Here is a 16,680-nt window from a genome sequence, read left to right as displayed (position 1 = left end):
AAGTTATCTTTAAAAGCTGGAATGTATATGTCTGGTGAAAAGACTACTCTTTAGAAGAAAGGAACATACATAAGTAGGCTATCCTGAATACTCAAGGAAAGGTATTGCTTACCAAGGTTTAAAAAAAAAAAGAATTGCACTTCCCACCCTTTGCTTTATGCTGACCTGCTAGTTCAATTATGTCTCATTTCTGAACATCTGCTTGGGAGAAGCTGATTTCAGATGAATGAAGCTTCTCAAAATGTTTTCAGCACTTTGGTCAATATGCAGACGTATATTTGTGTGTCATTAGTTTTCATTTTTGCAAAGAAATATTAGCAGTTGTTTAAAATGCTGATTGAAATGTTAATTTCAAATCTTCTTTTCTTTTGTCTCCTGAAAGTTCTGGCATTAGCTTCTGGTCCCGAGTTAGGACAACTGACTTTCTTGGGACTTGTGGGAATAATTGATCCTCCACGGACTGGTGTAAAAGAAGCTGTTACTACACTTATCACATCAGGAGTTGCAATAAAAATGATTACTGGAGATTCACAGGAGACTGCAGTTGCCATTGGTATGAATAGTTCACTTCCTTTCATTTTTCACTTGTTTTCCATTTTAGCAGTGCTTAGCTAATTGTTACGAATTGTGGGTATTAAGTCTATAACGTTTATGAGTTCTGTATGTTGGATATGGCACAATGGAATTAGAAACAAAAAGACCACAACCCCCCTAGCCTGAAGTGATACTTCGGTTTCAGCTTAAAATGTAGTTTTTCGAATTTGGTTAATGCATTACTTCTGTTGTTTGAGAATATGAATTTGCTTACTGTATTTTGTTATCAGATATACTTGGTTTCTGATTCTTATACCCCCAATACCACCTTAGGAAGGATATGTCACTTCAGTACTATCCGATACATATCTGTCCATATAACTAAGTTTGAAGTTAAGTACTATTAATAAATATTTAAACATGAACTTTATGTTTTACTGAACTTTATGTTTTACAATGTAATATGAAACAAAGAAATTGACTGAACAGTAGTTAATCATATGGTTAAACAGGCATTCTTAATTAGCAGCACTGGCGTCACCCCAATTATTGGACATTCTTGCATTACTTATTATTCATTAGCCCTGGTGTCACACTGGGGATTCTTGCCACGACTGGGCGCTCTTGCATTGCTTCTATTTACACAACTATTGCATATTCATCACAATTTTTGGAAAATTTCAACATAAAATGATACTAAGAAACGATTACATCAACATGAGGTCAGTTATTTCACGGTCTTTGCTGCCATCTAATGTCCTTTTACAGTACTGCAGCCTCTTGGGGAGGCCTTTTCCTCTGAGGGTCTTTTTCGTAGTCTTCTTCATGTATCTGCTGATCGACCTTTCCACGTTAGCAGCCCTTTGTTCAAACGCAATTAGTGCATGCTTACATAAGTAATTAATCAGTACAAGCCTTGAATTATACTTCTCTATTCTATGGCTTACTTACAATGCCTCTGTTAGTTTCTACTTAAATATAAGCTAAGTATCCTGCTCCTGAACAATGTATTACTTAATCTTCTGTCTCCATCTTGTCATACAAGAGGATCTGAAACCTTGAAAAATATCCTCTCATTTTGCAGGTGGTTAAGAAACATTTATCATGTTATCGTTTAATGAAGAGTACGTTCTTTGTAACTTAATCATAATATACGTTGATTCAGCAGCTTCCCTTCAATACATTAAAGTACAGGTCCTTTAGCCAAAATATGAATTCTTTACGCACAGGATGATGAAGAAAAAGTTAAATGTGCGCAGAAAAAGTACAGCCCCAAATTAGCAGTACTTTCTCAGAGAGCCTTTTTCTTTCTTGCCCCACATAATTTTTAATTTTCTGTCTTATTTTTGAACTGTGAATTCTTTAGAGATGACCGAGCTCTTGCGTTTATATGGAACAGTCTTTGTAGCATGTGTTAGTTACTCAAGGGTTCAGATAACTAACTCCAGGATACTGAATCAATTAGGTGTCAAGATGTTCAGCTCTAGGCATTTCAGATCTGAAATGCTGCACAAAATAATAGGTTTAAAAAATTTGGGATACTTAATGTTTTAAAAGCGTAAATTTTGTAATACCTTCTTTTGTTACTTATTTCTAGCTAGTCGACTCGGATTGTATTCCAAAAATTCACAGGCAATCTCTGGGGAAGAAATAGATGATTTGGATATTCAGCAGCTTTCTCAAATAACACCAAAGGTTTGTTTTAATATACTATTTACTGAAATGCAGGAGAGTACATACTTTATATTGAGAAATGCTTTTGCTTTTCTGTAGAAAGCTTAAATGCGGCTTCTGAGATTAAAATGACATGTTTCTAATAGAAGTAAGTGGTACAATAAGTTACCAGAGGCTTTTAGTACAGAAATATGGAAGCTGTCCCAGATCAAACAAGTATCTTTTGGTTTGACCATATGAAAATTTATTTATTTCAGCTCACACACTTATCTTTTTAGAGAGTTTATTATTTTTGTCTCTTTTAATGGTTCAGTTTGTTTTTACTTTTAAATGCTTATATTGGAACTCTCGTTTTGCCACCTCTCAGTGAACATCATCATCTTTTTGTATTGTTAGACAATTTTATTTCTTTGAGTAGCTCAGCTCATATATATAACCTTACATTTTACATGTTAAGACAGTGTATCATTTTGTAATCTGTAAGAGGAGCTGTCTGTATCTTTAATGATGTTAAATTCATCTGAGGTCACTGGTTGAGAATTTTGAAAGGGTCTATTTATTTACTATTTCTTAGTTATTAAGTAACCAAATGTATTAGCCAATGTCGAAGTTGTAAATGTAAAGGCATAATGAAATGCAGTTGAGATTCAGGCTTGGCTGTCTTGCAAAATTGATGCATCAAAGTGCTGTGTTGTTTGCAAAAGACTGCAAATTTATGATGCAGCATTCTTGAGTCTGCAAGCCAAAAGCCAATGTTTACAATCAAGAAATGTGCATGTCAGCTTTATGTCTTTCGTTGGTGACTCAGAAAAACAAACTTGGAAGAAAAGAACTGTGTTGCAAATAGGAATTTTGGTTTACTTGGTAATGCTTGTTCTTAAGGGCTGTCCACTTTAAGTAGCTGAAATAGCTACAAATTTACTTTGTGCATGTTTGAGCTGAGACCCAATTAATTTTCTAAGTGTTTATTTAAAATCTTATTAGGAATTAGTTAAAAGGAACAAGTAAGATTGATACCCGTGTACAGTCTAAAGTAGCTGTTGAGAAGTCTAACTTCTTATCCAACTTCTTAAAAAGGAAAAATAGATGTGAATGCTAACATTATAGGATTTATGGAAAACTAAATTCCACACGCTTAAATTTCAATTCACAGAGAAGACTAGAGACAAAAATAATAATTCCTTCAAAGCTGGAGTCTTTATTAATTAGCTTTGAAGTTTCGATCTGTTACTAATATGCTGTACAAACTAGTAAAATTGAAATGTCCTGAGTAGCTTGCCACTAGTGCTGACAAGGGAAGAGGACATTACTTAAGGGAGTCAGCACAGCAGTTGCCTGCATAAATTTAGTCAGGAAGGCCAGCAGCAAGCCATTATAACTCAGTTGCTTCACAATTTCAGAGGGTTTTAAAAATGCATATTCTATCCTTGAACAAGTAGCACCAACTTTGTTTACCGGAACATGCTTCAAGTCTTCTCTGGAATTAATGGTTTCCCTCTATTAAAAACACAGCTCGCTGGTGCTTCAACTTTGAGAGTACAGCAGGCCTTTAATATTTTTTTTTTCCTCTAGTTTTATAGAATCCAGTGCAATTCTTTACTTTTCTCAAATTTTCACTACTTCTCCATTGTGCTTTTAACAGGTTGCAGTATTTTACAGAGCCAGTCCCCGACATAAATTGAAAATCATAAAGGTACGTCTTACTAGAGGCTCAAGTGCTGGTCTGTTGCAATGGGTACCATTTGTGGTGCCTTTACTTAAATCATAATGTGCTTCAGTGTGTCAAGATGAAACCAGAAATTCAGTTTGAAAAGTGAAGCGTGTTTTAAAATATTACCTATAAAAATATGTAGTGCCCCATAAATTAGAGGTTTTTTATAGAAAATACATTGTCCCTGAATGCCTGTGTGCCAATGCCCCACTCTTGCTCAGTGTTTAGTCCAAAGAGTTGGCTTGGGGAGCCTTTTAAAAGGAGTCTTGACTGAAAGAAGAAAGTGAGTGAAGAGCTATCAGCTTGGTCATTAGGAGCAGGAAGCACTGGAGGCACAGTGAAAATCAAACAGGCCAGCTACCAGGAAAAAAACCAAATCCAAATAGAACAGTAAATTCTGGCAGCTGCTGGTAGGCCATGTCGTGCTTGCTTTCTTCTGCTTTGGGAGCTGAGGGTTGGTTGAGATTTTTGTGTCACATTGGACTTGAATTTACTACGAACTCGAAATAGCCACGTTCCTGAGACTTCTCAGGACAAGGTAAAAGGGCATGAATTTCATGTCTGAGATAATGCTTCCATTCAGAATTTAATAAAAGAAGGTAGCAAAGAGGAACATACTTAGTGTAGCAATTGTAATAATCAGAATAGCAACAATAAGGAGAAGGAAGTCAAACATTCAGACAGTTGGAATATATTGAGAATTATAAGAGGGTGATAATGTTAAAATGTAAATACTGTATCTTCTTTCTTTCTCTAGAGTTTTTTTACTTTCTCTTAAAGGCAGGTTTTATACACGCTACCTTTAAAATTTAGGCTGTCTGAATATATTCACTGAAGTTTAACCTAAACACTTGTATAAAAATTAATTAAAATATAAATGCTTGATTTTTGTTTTTGTGGTTTTTTTTTTTTTTTAATTTTTATTTTTACAGTGGAATTAGAAAAAAATTGAGGGGGAGGTGTGAAGATACCAACCTTGTATCTAGAATAATTTAATAGGATGGGTTATTTCAATCTCTGATTTAAGCTCTTTTCCCTTTTTTTTTCTTTAGTCCCTGCAAAATAATGGTGCAGTGGTAGCTATGACGGGAGATGGAGTGAATGATGCTGTTGCTCTGAAGGCTGCAGATATTGGTGTAGCAATGGGACAAACTGGAACAGATGTTTGTAAAGAGGCAGCAGATATGATCCTTGTGGATGATGATTTTCAGACAATAATGTAGGTGGCATTTATGTGCATACCTTGTGCTATATATAGTTTTAATGAAATGTTGCTGGGGTTAAAACCAAAAGAAATTCCTTGAACTTGTAAGCATAGCAACTGTTAGTGAGGTCTCAGCTAAGTCAGGAGAATTAGTTTTATGGTGATTGCCTGTATTATATTCTTAAAAAAGAGCTGTACAAGAGGCAACTAAGCATTTCTCTCTTTTTCTCTGTGTTAATAATAATAATAATATAAAAATGTGCTTACGTATTTAGACCTTTGCTACTTTGGTGTTGTATATAGATCAGGTGTAGTAACAAAGGAGGGTGTACATGTGTGTGCTATAAAAACTGACCTGTATTTCTGCTTCTCCAAGTAGAATTACAATATTATAGTATATTTGGAGACATAATAGTTGAAACTGTGGGTCTTTTAGCTGTCAGTAGGATTCATCTTCATTTAATTTTTTACTTCAGAAGCACAAATCTCATGTAAAAATGAGAGAGAGCATTCCTCTCAAGATTTAAAAAATTTACACAGTGCTGTGTTTGTTTTCAACTCTTTAAACGTGATGGTGTTTCAGAAATGGAAAGAAATATAAGCAATTTCAATATCACAGATGAAAATAAGTTACCAACTTGTGGTAACCAGCTGTTTGTTAGTTGTTCATTTTTGTTGTTTGATATACATCAAAGACAGCACAGCTGAACTTGTTTTGTATTTAATCCATCTGACTTTTGAAGGTAGTGGTTGTTGGCAGAGCTGGACTGCTGTCTAGCAAGATAGACTTTGTTTCAAAATTATGCATAAATCGCAGAACACTTCAGTTTGTCTGAAAACGTGATGCTTAATGCTTTGGGAGGGACTGAGATGTATAAGTACAACAGAAGAAAATTTACCTAGGTAGCAGTATGTCAGAGGATGGTCTGAGAGTTAAAAGGTTTCCATACTAGTTCAACCAACAGCAATGTACTCTTCTGCAAAAAACAGAAGAGGGAATCATTTTAAGATACTTTCAGAAGAGTACAAGGGAGGGACATCTCTGGTACTTTACTTGAGCTTGATGAGGCTTTTGCTCCAATGCTTTATCCAGTTTTGCTTGCTTCATCAGAAAAGTTCTTAATAGCAGAGTGAAAAGAGTGGTGAACACTAGGGGAAAAAGAGTGTGCGCTTCCATAGTTTTACATTGGTTCCCCAAGCCCTTTAATCTTTTTGTCTTAAAAGTTACAAAAAGAATGCTGATTAATTGTTCTTGGCTCCTGGGGGAATGGAAGAAATAGATGGGTTTTATTTGCAGCAGAGTAGATTTGATTTAGATATTACAGAACACTTTCTCACTGCTGTAATTGCCTTAATGTAATAGCCAAGTTGCTGAGACACATGCTAGAGGTTGAAAAGATGGTCTATACATATTTAATTCAAGTGCAGTAAGAATACATGGTCTTCTAAAGTCATGCTACATTTCTATGTTCATTTGAAAGTGTGTGTGGTTTTCTTTTCAAATTGTCTAACTTGAATAGGAAGGATGACAGTGAACCTTGAACAAGGAGGAGATTTTACTACCGATGTTTCACTTTGAAAGTTAAGCAGCTGGAAATATAACTGTGGTGATTATTCTTGTAATGAAGTTGAAAAACGACTGCCAAAGCTCTAAGAACCTCGACTCCTTTTATTTCTTGACATTTGTATTGCTGCTTAAAGTAGTAGCTTTTTTTGTTTGTCTTAGGCTTTTTTGGCAGTAGTCTTGTCTAGTGATTTAATATTTGTTTTTAATTGTAGGTCTGCAATTGAAGAGGGTAAAGGAATTTATAATAACATTAAAAATTTTGTTAGATTTCAACTGAGCACGTAAGTTTGAAAACTTGACTATATCAGAAGGTTCTAATGACATTGTGAATATATCAAAACATCATGGAGCAGATGCTGCTTGAATTCACATGAACGTTCCAAATTTCATGTAGGATGCTGATAATGCTATGCTTTTGAATTTTCAGTGTTTTGTATTTTGGTGGCTTGTTTCGTTTTTAAAGAACTAGAAAATAGTGCAATAAACAGACATCTAACTTTGCCACAGTTCTTGTTAAGATGTGAAAAGTCAAAAATTGAGAGGATGGAGAGAAACAGCATAGCTATGTTTGGGTCCTTGTTTAAAGGAGAAGTTAGTAGTCGTTCTCTCCTTGACCAGAACGTGTATATCAAATGGAGGAAACCTGGGAAACAGGAGGTTAGTTTCTCTGTGATCCATATACTGGTTTGTGGAATGAGTTAGCTCTGTGAAGCTGAGTTCCTTTCCTTGCATGCAAGGATCCCTGTGCTGAATATATCGTGTGTATTTAAACAGGAGTTGATTATACCTTAAACTCACAAAACTTTTGAAACTATCTTATGGAATCTGGATTCAGAAGCATGGCTTTCCTCTCACCATTTTGTACATGATACTTTTTTGAAGCCTTCATGGCATTTCTGAGTGCTTGAATAAAGTTGCAGAAATTTAAAACAAAACAAACCACAAAAAGCAACAAAACCCAAAAACTCCAGAACTGCCAAATACTCTCCCAAAACCCAACAAATGCCAAATAGCTCCCAAAAAACCATAATGGAAAAAAAAAAAAAAGATCCCCACCAGAAACTCCCAACACGACGAAACACAGAGAACACCAGCCTCTTAAAACTTGCATAAGAATTGTATACTGTCATATACTTTCAGTCTTGACTAGTGTCCTGCATTGGTAGCACACTAGAAATCTGCATCTGAGAAATAGTTAAGCATAGATATTCTAGGAAAGTGTGCTTGCCTGTTATCCTTGGGAATGGTAGTCTGCAGGTTTTGATGAATGAGTTACTCTGTTTTTATTTCTGTCCCTCTTTGTGGGGAGAGCATAATAGGGTTCAGTAGAACATGAAATTCAGAATAATCATAAGCCTTGCTCTCTTCTTCTTGGTTATGAAACCACTGAATCTTGCACTGAAATCAATTAGCACATACTTGTTTGGAGAGGTTTCTAATACCAAGCTAATCTATTTTTAGTCTTTTGCCTAGCCTTTTCATCTTGCTAGTAGTGAGGGGTGGTATAGTTATTTTGGGGGAGCTTGGGTAGTACCTTGCCTTGAGTAATTAGTCAAACTAGTGACAGGTGGTAGTGTTTACATCAAAAGTGTAAAAGCAGTTTATTTTTCAAAACTGTGTTTAGAAGTTCTGCTTGTGGCGCAATAAAAGCATAGGGCCCAGTTCCCCAGTAGAAAAATCAGTTAGGTGAAGGTGAGAGATGACTCTGAAATGTTATCTTAAAGTTTGGGAAGTTTTTAAGACACAAATTTGCTGTCTTTTAATTGCCAGAGTAATGCTGTTTTAAATGTGCTCTGTGTCAAGAGGAGTACTCTAAATGAATTCTTGCTCTACCTTTAAAGTCAGGCTTACATCAGTCACGATTCACACTGTCAAAATCTGTGTCTACTCTTGAACAGTTGAAGTGTTGATTACAAAGCAGTTATCAGTGGATCTTGAGAAATGTTACATGCTGACAGTTATAAAAATGGATTTTTTCAACAGGAGTATAGCAGCACTGACTTTAATCTCACTGGCTACATTAATGAACTTTCCTAATCCTCTCAATGCCATGCAGATCTTATGGATCAATATTATTATGGATGGACCTCCAGCTCAAAGGTAATTACTTTAAATTCCATTAGAGGTCTGTACTTTTATTTCAGCAAGGAAAATGGTTGTTCATAAAGGAAACTGTGAAGTATTAAATGAAACGTTTCTGAAACAGCACACTTTCTTTGAATTACAGTGTTTGCAGTATATTTCTATATTCGTTCCTTTTGGTTTGCTTTACTATCTTATGATAAGTATGAGGGTAGCATGGATACCTAAAGATCCACAGATACGCCCATGAAACTTGTATGCAGGATTGTGGCTTCCCTCTCTGAGCCTCTTGGCTGCAGATAGGTGATGCAGGAGAGGGCTGGAAAGGAACTAGCACTAAATTCACAGTAACAGAAATAGGGAACATAACTAATATTGCAGTATCCTTTAAAGTTAACATCTGGTAGTTTAAATACTGTCTGATATGTATCTATGGACTCTCAGACTGCAGTGTTAGAATATTGCCTGTTACTAATACATATAACTCTGTTTTCTGAAGTGAAAATATAAGGTGCTGTAAGGACAAATCTTTCTTTCAACTTAGAAAATATAGTCCTTAAGTTAGAAACTGTGAATTATTTTTATTATGATAAAATGTTCTTTTAAGCCTTGGGGTGGAGCCTGTGGATAAAGATGTGATTCAGAAGCCTCCAAGAAATTTGAAGGACAGCATTCTGACCAAAAACCTGATTGTTAAAATACTGGTGTCATCCATAATTATCGTCTGTGGGACACTGTTCGTCTTCTGGAGAGAGGTATGGCAAAAGTGCAAAATTTAAAGCAGTAACAAACTAATTTAAAATAAGTCCTTTTTACACCAGTAGCTGGAATTCAGAATTTGTATGAACATAGTTGCAAGTTTTCTCCATGCTTATTTAAGCTATATCAGCTTATTTAAGCTTATATGAGCTAACTGATTAGAGAAGGAAGATTTTTGAAGAAGTTGTTGAAATGAGGGATACAGTTTTATTCCCCAGTCTCTATTTTAGCACAGACTTTTCCAGGTTGCAAATCTACATGGGAAACCTTAGCTCACAGAAAGTAATTGTGCAGATTTTGTAGCCAGACTATTATGAAACACCCACTTGACTTCCTTTTTCCAGTAGAGAAAAACATTGTTTGAACTTTTGGTAGCGCATCATAGAATTCTTGCTATTCCATGTGCTTGCATGAATGTTTGTCAAGAGGCTTCATTTAATCACAGCTTGGAATGACAAAATGTTATAAGTTACAGGTGCATATTTGCTGTATGATTTATTAAATCAACTCAGGGCAAACAAATTGCTTTTGCTTTCGTTTACTAGCTAGCAGAACTGGAATTATTGTAAGAAGCTTGTTTAGTTGTGGAGGGTTTAAAGCATGCTAAAGCGATTTCGTTTCTTTTGTTGGCAGTTAAGAGACAACGTAATAACACCTCGAGATACAACCATGACTTTCACCTGTTTTGTATTTTTTGATATGTTCAATGCTTTGAGTTCTAGATCTCAGGTAAGTGATTCGTATTGTCTGTTTACCACAGTATTTACACAATAAGCAGGATTTTCTTTGAGGGAGGATTTTGCTGTGTTCGTTTCAAATGTTTTCCTGCAGACTTACTTCACATCTGCTATTAGGCTTCACAGTGTCGCACATTTACTAGGTGGGTTTTCTTAAATTACACAAAGGTATTACTTTTCTTACTTTGTTTATGTGCTGCAGAGCTAGTAGTAATGCTTCTGTCCTGAGAGGAGCACAGAAATTTTTACTAAAAGCTGGAGTGTGGTGCTCCTTTGTATTGCTGTGTACGCTTGGTTGGGTTTTTTTGTTTGTTTTATTTGTTTTCCCGAAAATTCTGTCAGTTTACCATCTTTGCCAGGATCTGAAACTTGTTGAAGGCTATATTTTTTTTATTTTGTAACTCTAAACCCATAATCCAAGGAAAACTTCTTAAACTGTATTCCCTGTTTGTATTTTTGTTTTAAGGAAACAAATCGGAAATTTTGTGCTAGTTGGAGGAAAGAACATTGCTAGTAGATGTTACTACATTTACTCTGCTTTGCGGTCTGTTTTCCGATGTGAATTATCATGGTCAACAAAACCACTTCCTTCTAGTGTAGAGGGCACCTTCGAATGCACTGTACTTGCAGAAAAGTGAGCTCAATATACAAGTCATTGTCTATGAAGACAAGATTTGTATTCTATTTACCAGAGAGAAAATACAGTTAGCCTGTTCAAGAACTTGTTCTGGATTATCTAAAAGGTCAACAATTTTTTACATTTTTTCTGAAAGTCTGGATGAAAAGAAATTGTGGTTATGAATTATTTTCTTGTCTAGATAATTAAGATTACATGTACAGTGTAACGTGTTGTTTATTTTACAGACAAAATCTGTGTTTGAGATTGGACTTTGCAGTAACAAAATGTTCTGTTATGCTGTCCTTGGATCTATAATGGGGCAGTTATTGGTTATTTACTTCCCTCCACTTCAGAAGGTTTTCCAAACAGAGAGCCTGAGCGTCTTGGGTAAGAACAGTTCCTTTTTCAAAATTGTACATTAGGGATTAATTTGTAAACACGTTATCTGATGGTTCTTTAACAGCACTTTGTGGCTGTTTGTATACAACAGGAATACAAAGCCTGCTGACCTTTATTTTTTTAGTGAAAAAAAAAGAATCCCTTTAGATGTTTTCTTTAAGAACTATCATTTTTATGCATATGGTACACAACTGATTAGTACATTCTTAAATTTCTTAGGTGTTTGTGTATATTAGGTTTTTTAATATACATTCTGATGCAGGCAAAAATGAAACATAGAATTTATTGAAGTTTTTAGAGCACTGTCGCTCTTGCTGTTTAGCAATTTTTTGCTCTAAATATAAACACCTTATTTAGAAATCTTTGATCCTTTGTTAAATAATCAACTGTGTTGTCGTAGGATAAATAGACATAAGGATTTTAAGAAGCTATAGATACATAATGCTGTTTGCCTTATGTTTAATGCTGTCGACTTACATTTATTACTTCCACAGTTTTCTGGAGTTAAATGATTGTCATGAAATACATGTTTTTACATAGTTGTGTCATTCCTGTTTTTTCAGTATGAAGCTAATTATATTGTTTAGTGTTCTTTTCTTTCATAGATGTGAATAAAAATAGGGTTATGATATACTTTAAAAGTGGGACATTTTGTGCTTGTACTTAGGATTTGTGCATAAACTATTCATGTTAATCTTCTGGTCGGCAAAAATTTATTGTCTTGCATCATTTCTCCTGAACTTACCCCATGATTGGAAGACAATTTTAGCGTCTTGTAAATCTAGTTCTTTTGTAAGTCTGCCCTCAGCCTTACATGGTTAATGATCTCTTTCCAGATTTACTGTTTCTTCTGGGACTCACTTCCTCTGTGTGCATAGTGACTGAGATCATAAAGAAGTTTGAAAGAAGCAAGGAAAAGGTCCAGAAACGTGGAAGTTCTTCTTCGTCAACTTCGTCTTTTCTTGATGTATGATGCATATTGCATTCTTTTGTTTGCAAACTTAGGGATTGCTGTCTAAAGTTGTAGGAGAAAGCAAAACAGTATTTGGAAGATAAATCCTGAGGGCTTTTGTCAAGTCCTTTGTTTCACTGGCTAATGATGAACACTCATGTTTCAAGACTGTTTAGAATTTAACTCCCAGCTGAGGGAGTAACAAATGAAATTATGCAACTTTGGTAACATTTTTCCTCAAACATAAATTTACTTTTGAGATTGAATGGGATTTTATGTGTGGGGGGTTAATTTAAAGAAAGATCCAAGCCCAAGTCCCATTTTCTGCACTTCAAAGATATAACTGTGTAAAATCCTTCTCTTAGGTATAAATATTTTAGTTTGTTTTTATTTAAAACATTGTACTATTTTACTTTTATGGTGGTGGGACTTTGCTACTAATACAAGGATAAAAAATATTTCAGAGGCATTCCACTGGGTTTAGAGTCTGTCACAAGAGTGCCATATTCTAGCTACTGTATTTATTTACTTTATTCTGCAATGTGTAAGCGGCTCAAGGACCTCGTGCTACAGTTTTTTTGTATCCCAAGGTTTTTTTTGCACAGGATGTGACCGCTGTCAGATCACTGTTTTTTTTTTTTCTCTTTCTGTGATTGAAAAGCCTATACTGCAATTTGAAGTAAATGTTTGCTTTTCTTAAAAGTGTGTTGTCTCTTTGTTTTAAAAGAAACTGGCATTTACACCAGATTAGCATGCTTGTTTTGATATAATTTTAGATAAAAGCTTTGATTTGTCATGTTCATTTTTACTTTAGCTTATAACTGTTATTCAAATGATTTGTAGTGTATTTAGGTAGAAAATGAATGCACTGATCCTCACTCTAATGGCAAAAAAACTCCCACCTCTCTCTCAGAGCAGCTTGATTTCCCTTCCTCTTCCTCCTTCTACTCTGATCATAAAAATAAACTTTTTACTGACAGTGTAACTTAAAATGTTAACCTACAGAATGACTTTTTGTGGGTAGAAAAGCATTATAATAGCTTTGTGTCTTGATTTGTTAATAGTATTTTAAAATATGATAATGTCTGAATATTGTAATATTCACTAATTGGAAATGGTGTTCTTCCTCAAAATAGACTTGGCAGCTGTTGTCACCAGCGTCTTCTCACCAGAGTAGAACTCATCATTCCTTGAGGAAATGCAAGAACAGTTGCCTAGGGATTAATGAAAAGAGGATGTCCAAGGTTTCTAGGGGGAGTTGGAGATGTAATGGTATCACTTTTGCTTGAAAGACTGTGGATACACACCTGTATAGCATTGGTATTGGCTCTGGGCTGTGCTGTCACGATGGTCATCTTGACGGTTAAGGAGGAATTGTTGTAAACAGGCACTGGGATATTTCTGTACTTAACCGTTGCGGTTTGCCCCATGTGCCGTGCTCAGAATCTGAATTCATGGGAAGCAAGGCAGCTTGGAAAGTACTGTATGAACTTCCCTGCTAAGAAGTTGTGGGGTTTTTTTCCCCCTCCTCCTGGAAATTCCCAGGATTGGTGGGGAAGTGGGTCCACCATTGAGTCTGCTTTCCGTGTGCAGTTCACCCATTGCTCAGGCTGACCCTGGGCCTGCTCAGTATGCACATGACCTGCAGTACCAATGTGCAGGAGTTCTAATCCTGTAAAAACTGCAGCGTATGGCCCTCGCCTCTTCCTTCAGGGTGTTATGTGAAACACTGAGCTGATATGGCCTGAACAAGTTACTTGTAACACAAATGCTTTCATGTCTTCAAGCATAAGTTTATTTCCAGCAGTTCTGCCTTTCAGAAGTTGAAAAGATTTGTCAGGGTCTTCCTGTTGAATTATAACCATCTTTGGCAAGTGAAGCTGTAGTGCTATCACATTGTATTTCAATATAATTTCAGAATACTTTAAAAGCTTATCATTTAGTATTCTTAAGATTCCAGTGAAGTCAGATGCTAGAAAATGTGACAGTGCACACTGATGAAGAATCTCGTGAACAAACTTGGGTTTTGAGAGAAAGTACAGTAACTATATCTTTCACATGCTAAGTTTTAACTTGTTGATACGCTCCGTAGGATTTGACCGCTTGGTGTTGTGGAGTCCCAGAAATCCAGATAAGTACAGAAGTGCAGATGAACACCGATTTGTTGTCTTAGCTTGAGTGTCATTGCCTAGTCTTTAAGCAAAGTTTATTAACTACTTCTTTCCCGGCACAAGTCTCGCTTTCTGGATTAAACTATCTCAATCTAGACAAGAAATGAAATTTCAGTCTCTTGTGAACAATTAATTCTGTCTTCTCACAGGGTGAGGTTGCAATTCACTTTAAATATGTCAAACTAAGTTTTGCTGTGTTTTCCAAGGGAAGATGAAACAATAACAAGTAATTCATCTAGCCCAATCTCATTATTTATGAAAAAATGCACGGACTGACTTCCATTGCCATTTTTTGGGCTCTACTCTTCATCATTGCCACCTAATAGCAACTTTGAGATTTTTCTCCAGAACTATTGAATCAATAGTGTGTTTTTTTCCCACAAAAGTTGAGGCATTTAATGTGAGGTGAAAATAGATAGCAACCAAGGAATTTATTGCTCTTACTAAAGCATAGAGAACATTTTAGTTTTAGTAAGAGCCCTTTTTTTTTTTTTCTTACTTTTCCCCAAAGAAGACTGAAAGCCTATAATGACTCAAAAATAAAAATTGGAACATTTGATTTAAATTCTGAAAAGTAACCATAGGATCAGTAATTATTCCGTAAACAAGATTGGTATTTGCAATGAAGTGTATTTCATTGTATCAGCAACAAACAGCTGAATTCTGCATTAAGAACACAGTTCCAGTAGAGTAATCCTTGATCATCAAGCCTGCACTCCCAAATGTATTCTTAAAATACCATGTGATCATAGCAGCCTTTTTAATCCAAAAGTGGATTAAGTTTCTGACTTACCTTATTCAATATACTGCTGCTCAGCAAGTCTCGAGAACTTAAGTTCTCCAGCATTTTCCCAGTGGGAGATTCAATTCAAAGTAACATAAGACCTCTCTCCTCACAGCACTAACGAAGTGGAATCAAAGATGCCTGTATTTATATACCTAAGACTTTTTAAATGTGACTGTTTATGATTAAAAACCATAAGAAACTATAAGCTTGGTGAAATGAATCATGTGGGATCATAATGGATCAGAGGATTATTTGGATGATTAAGGATGTAAGTTTTGGTTAATAAAATAAAGAACTTTAACCCCTTTCAACTTAAATTTATCTGATGGAAATGCAACTTTGAATACTGCTGCAAATAGAAGTCTATTCAGAAATGGGTTGTTAAGTTCCAGTAACTTGCTCCATGTTTGGGCATAGGTGCCATCTGCTGGTAGTTTAATAAGTTGCAGTTCTCATACAGGAAGATACTAACATGGTACTTCAAAAGTAGTTTTCTTATGAATGTAATAGATGTTTGTTATAAATACATTATTTTCTCATTGAATATATTATGGCAGTATCAGGGCTCAGCTGTATGATACCAGAGACCCTTCCTGTAGATTACAAGATCTACTGAGCTAGTTCCATGTGAATAATTGCCAGACCTGAGATATAACCAGGACTGAGCACATGATGCAGGAATCAAGCTTGAATTCTGGTAAGTAATGGGTAAAACTTTAATGAATAAAGGTGGAAATAATGATTTTCCTGAATGTAAGTATATGGATTCTTGAGGGGGAAAAAAACCCAAATGTAATAATTAGATTTTGCATGGGGAAGGCAACTGGAGACCAAACAGTTTAATAAGAAAAGCATTTATGTAAATTGACTAATATTGCTGGAAACTTGGCTAATACAAAGCTCTGCAAAATACTGATCATAGAGGATTTTTTTTTTAAAGTATAAATTGTTTTTTAGTATTACCATGTTTGTCAAGTAACTTGGTGTACATCAGGTCACGTTAACAGGTCTGTTAATTTTGGTATAGCCTTTAGAGAAAGGTGGTTGACTCAAAGGACACCACTGTGGTAATAGCAGATGATCCTACACAATTACTCTGAATTAGCAAACTTGCTGTAACCTAAGGCAGCAGGAAGAGAAGCTGAAGTTTCTCCCCAAGTATAGTTCAGTGCCTACTATACTTAGTTGTCACTACATAAAGCCAGCTCTCTCCAAAAGTACAAATGCTCTACCTGTGAAGACTGATTCTACAATATTTTTAAACTTGGCAATTTTCATTTTAATCTGATCTGTAAGACTGTAATCACTGTGTTCCTCAAACACAAACTTAATCAGATTTTTTTGAAGTTGGAAGTGTTCAGGGAAATGGAGGGACAGCCAACCTTAAATGCTTAGGAAAGGAATTCCTCTAAAGTAGTCCTGAACGATTTTCCTCTCATTTTTAATTAGACTGGTAACTTAAAATAAAAACAAAACACCACAAC

General features: G+C 35.4%; 1 protein-coding gene across 6 annotated transcripts in view; it reads left to right on the top strand.

The window, feature by feature from the left end:
- ATP2C1 (ATPase secretory pathway Ca2+ transporting 1) overlaps nucleotides 1-12,940 on the top strand; it is a 68,488-nt gene extending 55,548 nt beyond the window's left edge. For 5 of the 6 annotated variants that reach the window (XM_065832523.2, XM_065832525.2, XM_071804882.1 and 2 more), the window contains 10 exons: nucleotides 383-553; nucleotides 2,132-2,229; nucleotides 3,851-3,901; nucleotides 4,972-5,138; nucleotides 6,903-6,971; nucleotides 8,674-8,790; nucleotides 9,380-9,527; nucleotides 10,165-10,260; nucleotides 11,133-11,274; nucleotides 12,123-12,940. In XM_065832523.2, the coding sequence (XP_065688595.1) occupies nucleotides 383-553; nucleotides 2,132-2,229; nucleotides 3,851-3,901; nucleotides 4,972-5,138; nucleotides 6,903-6,971; nucleotides 8,674-8,790; nucleotides 9,380-9,527; nucleotides 10,165-10,260; nucleotides 11,133-11,274; nucleotides 12,123-12,259 (1,196 nt within the window). In that variant the 3' untranslated portion in view covers nucleotides 12,260-12,940. The remainder of the gene's footprint in view (nucleotides 1-382; nucleotides 554-2,131; nucleotides 2,230-3,850; nucleotides 3,902-4,971; nucleotides 5,139-6,902; nucleotides 6,972-8,673; nucleotides 8,791-9,379; nucleotides 9,528-10,164; nucleotides 10,261-11,132; nucleotides 11,275-12,122) is intronic. The other variant, XM_071804880.1, reaches the window with a different exon arrangement.
- The last annotated feature ends 3,740 nt before the right edge of the window (nucleotides 12,941-16,680 follow it).

The sequence above is a fragment of the Patagioenas fasciata genome, chromosome 2 (assembly GCF_037038585.1).
Source record: "Patagioenas fasciata isolate bPatFas1 chromosome 2, bPatFas1.hap1, whole genome shotgun sequence".
In the NCBI taxonomy this organism is placed as follows: domain Eukaryota; kingdom Metazoa; phylum Chordata; class Aves; order Columbiformes; family Columbidae; genus Patagioenas; species Patagioenas fasciata.
This window is presented reverse-complemented; position numbering and strand designations above follow the sequence as displayed.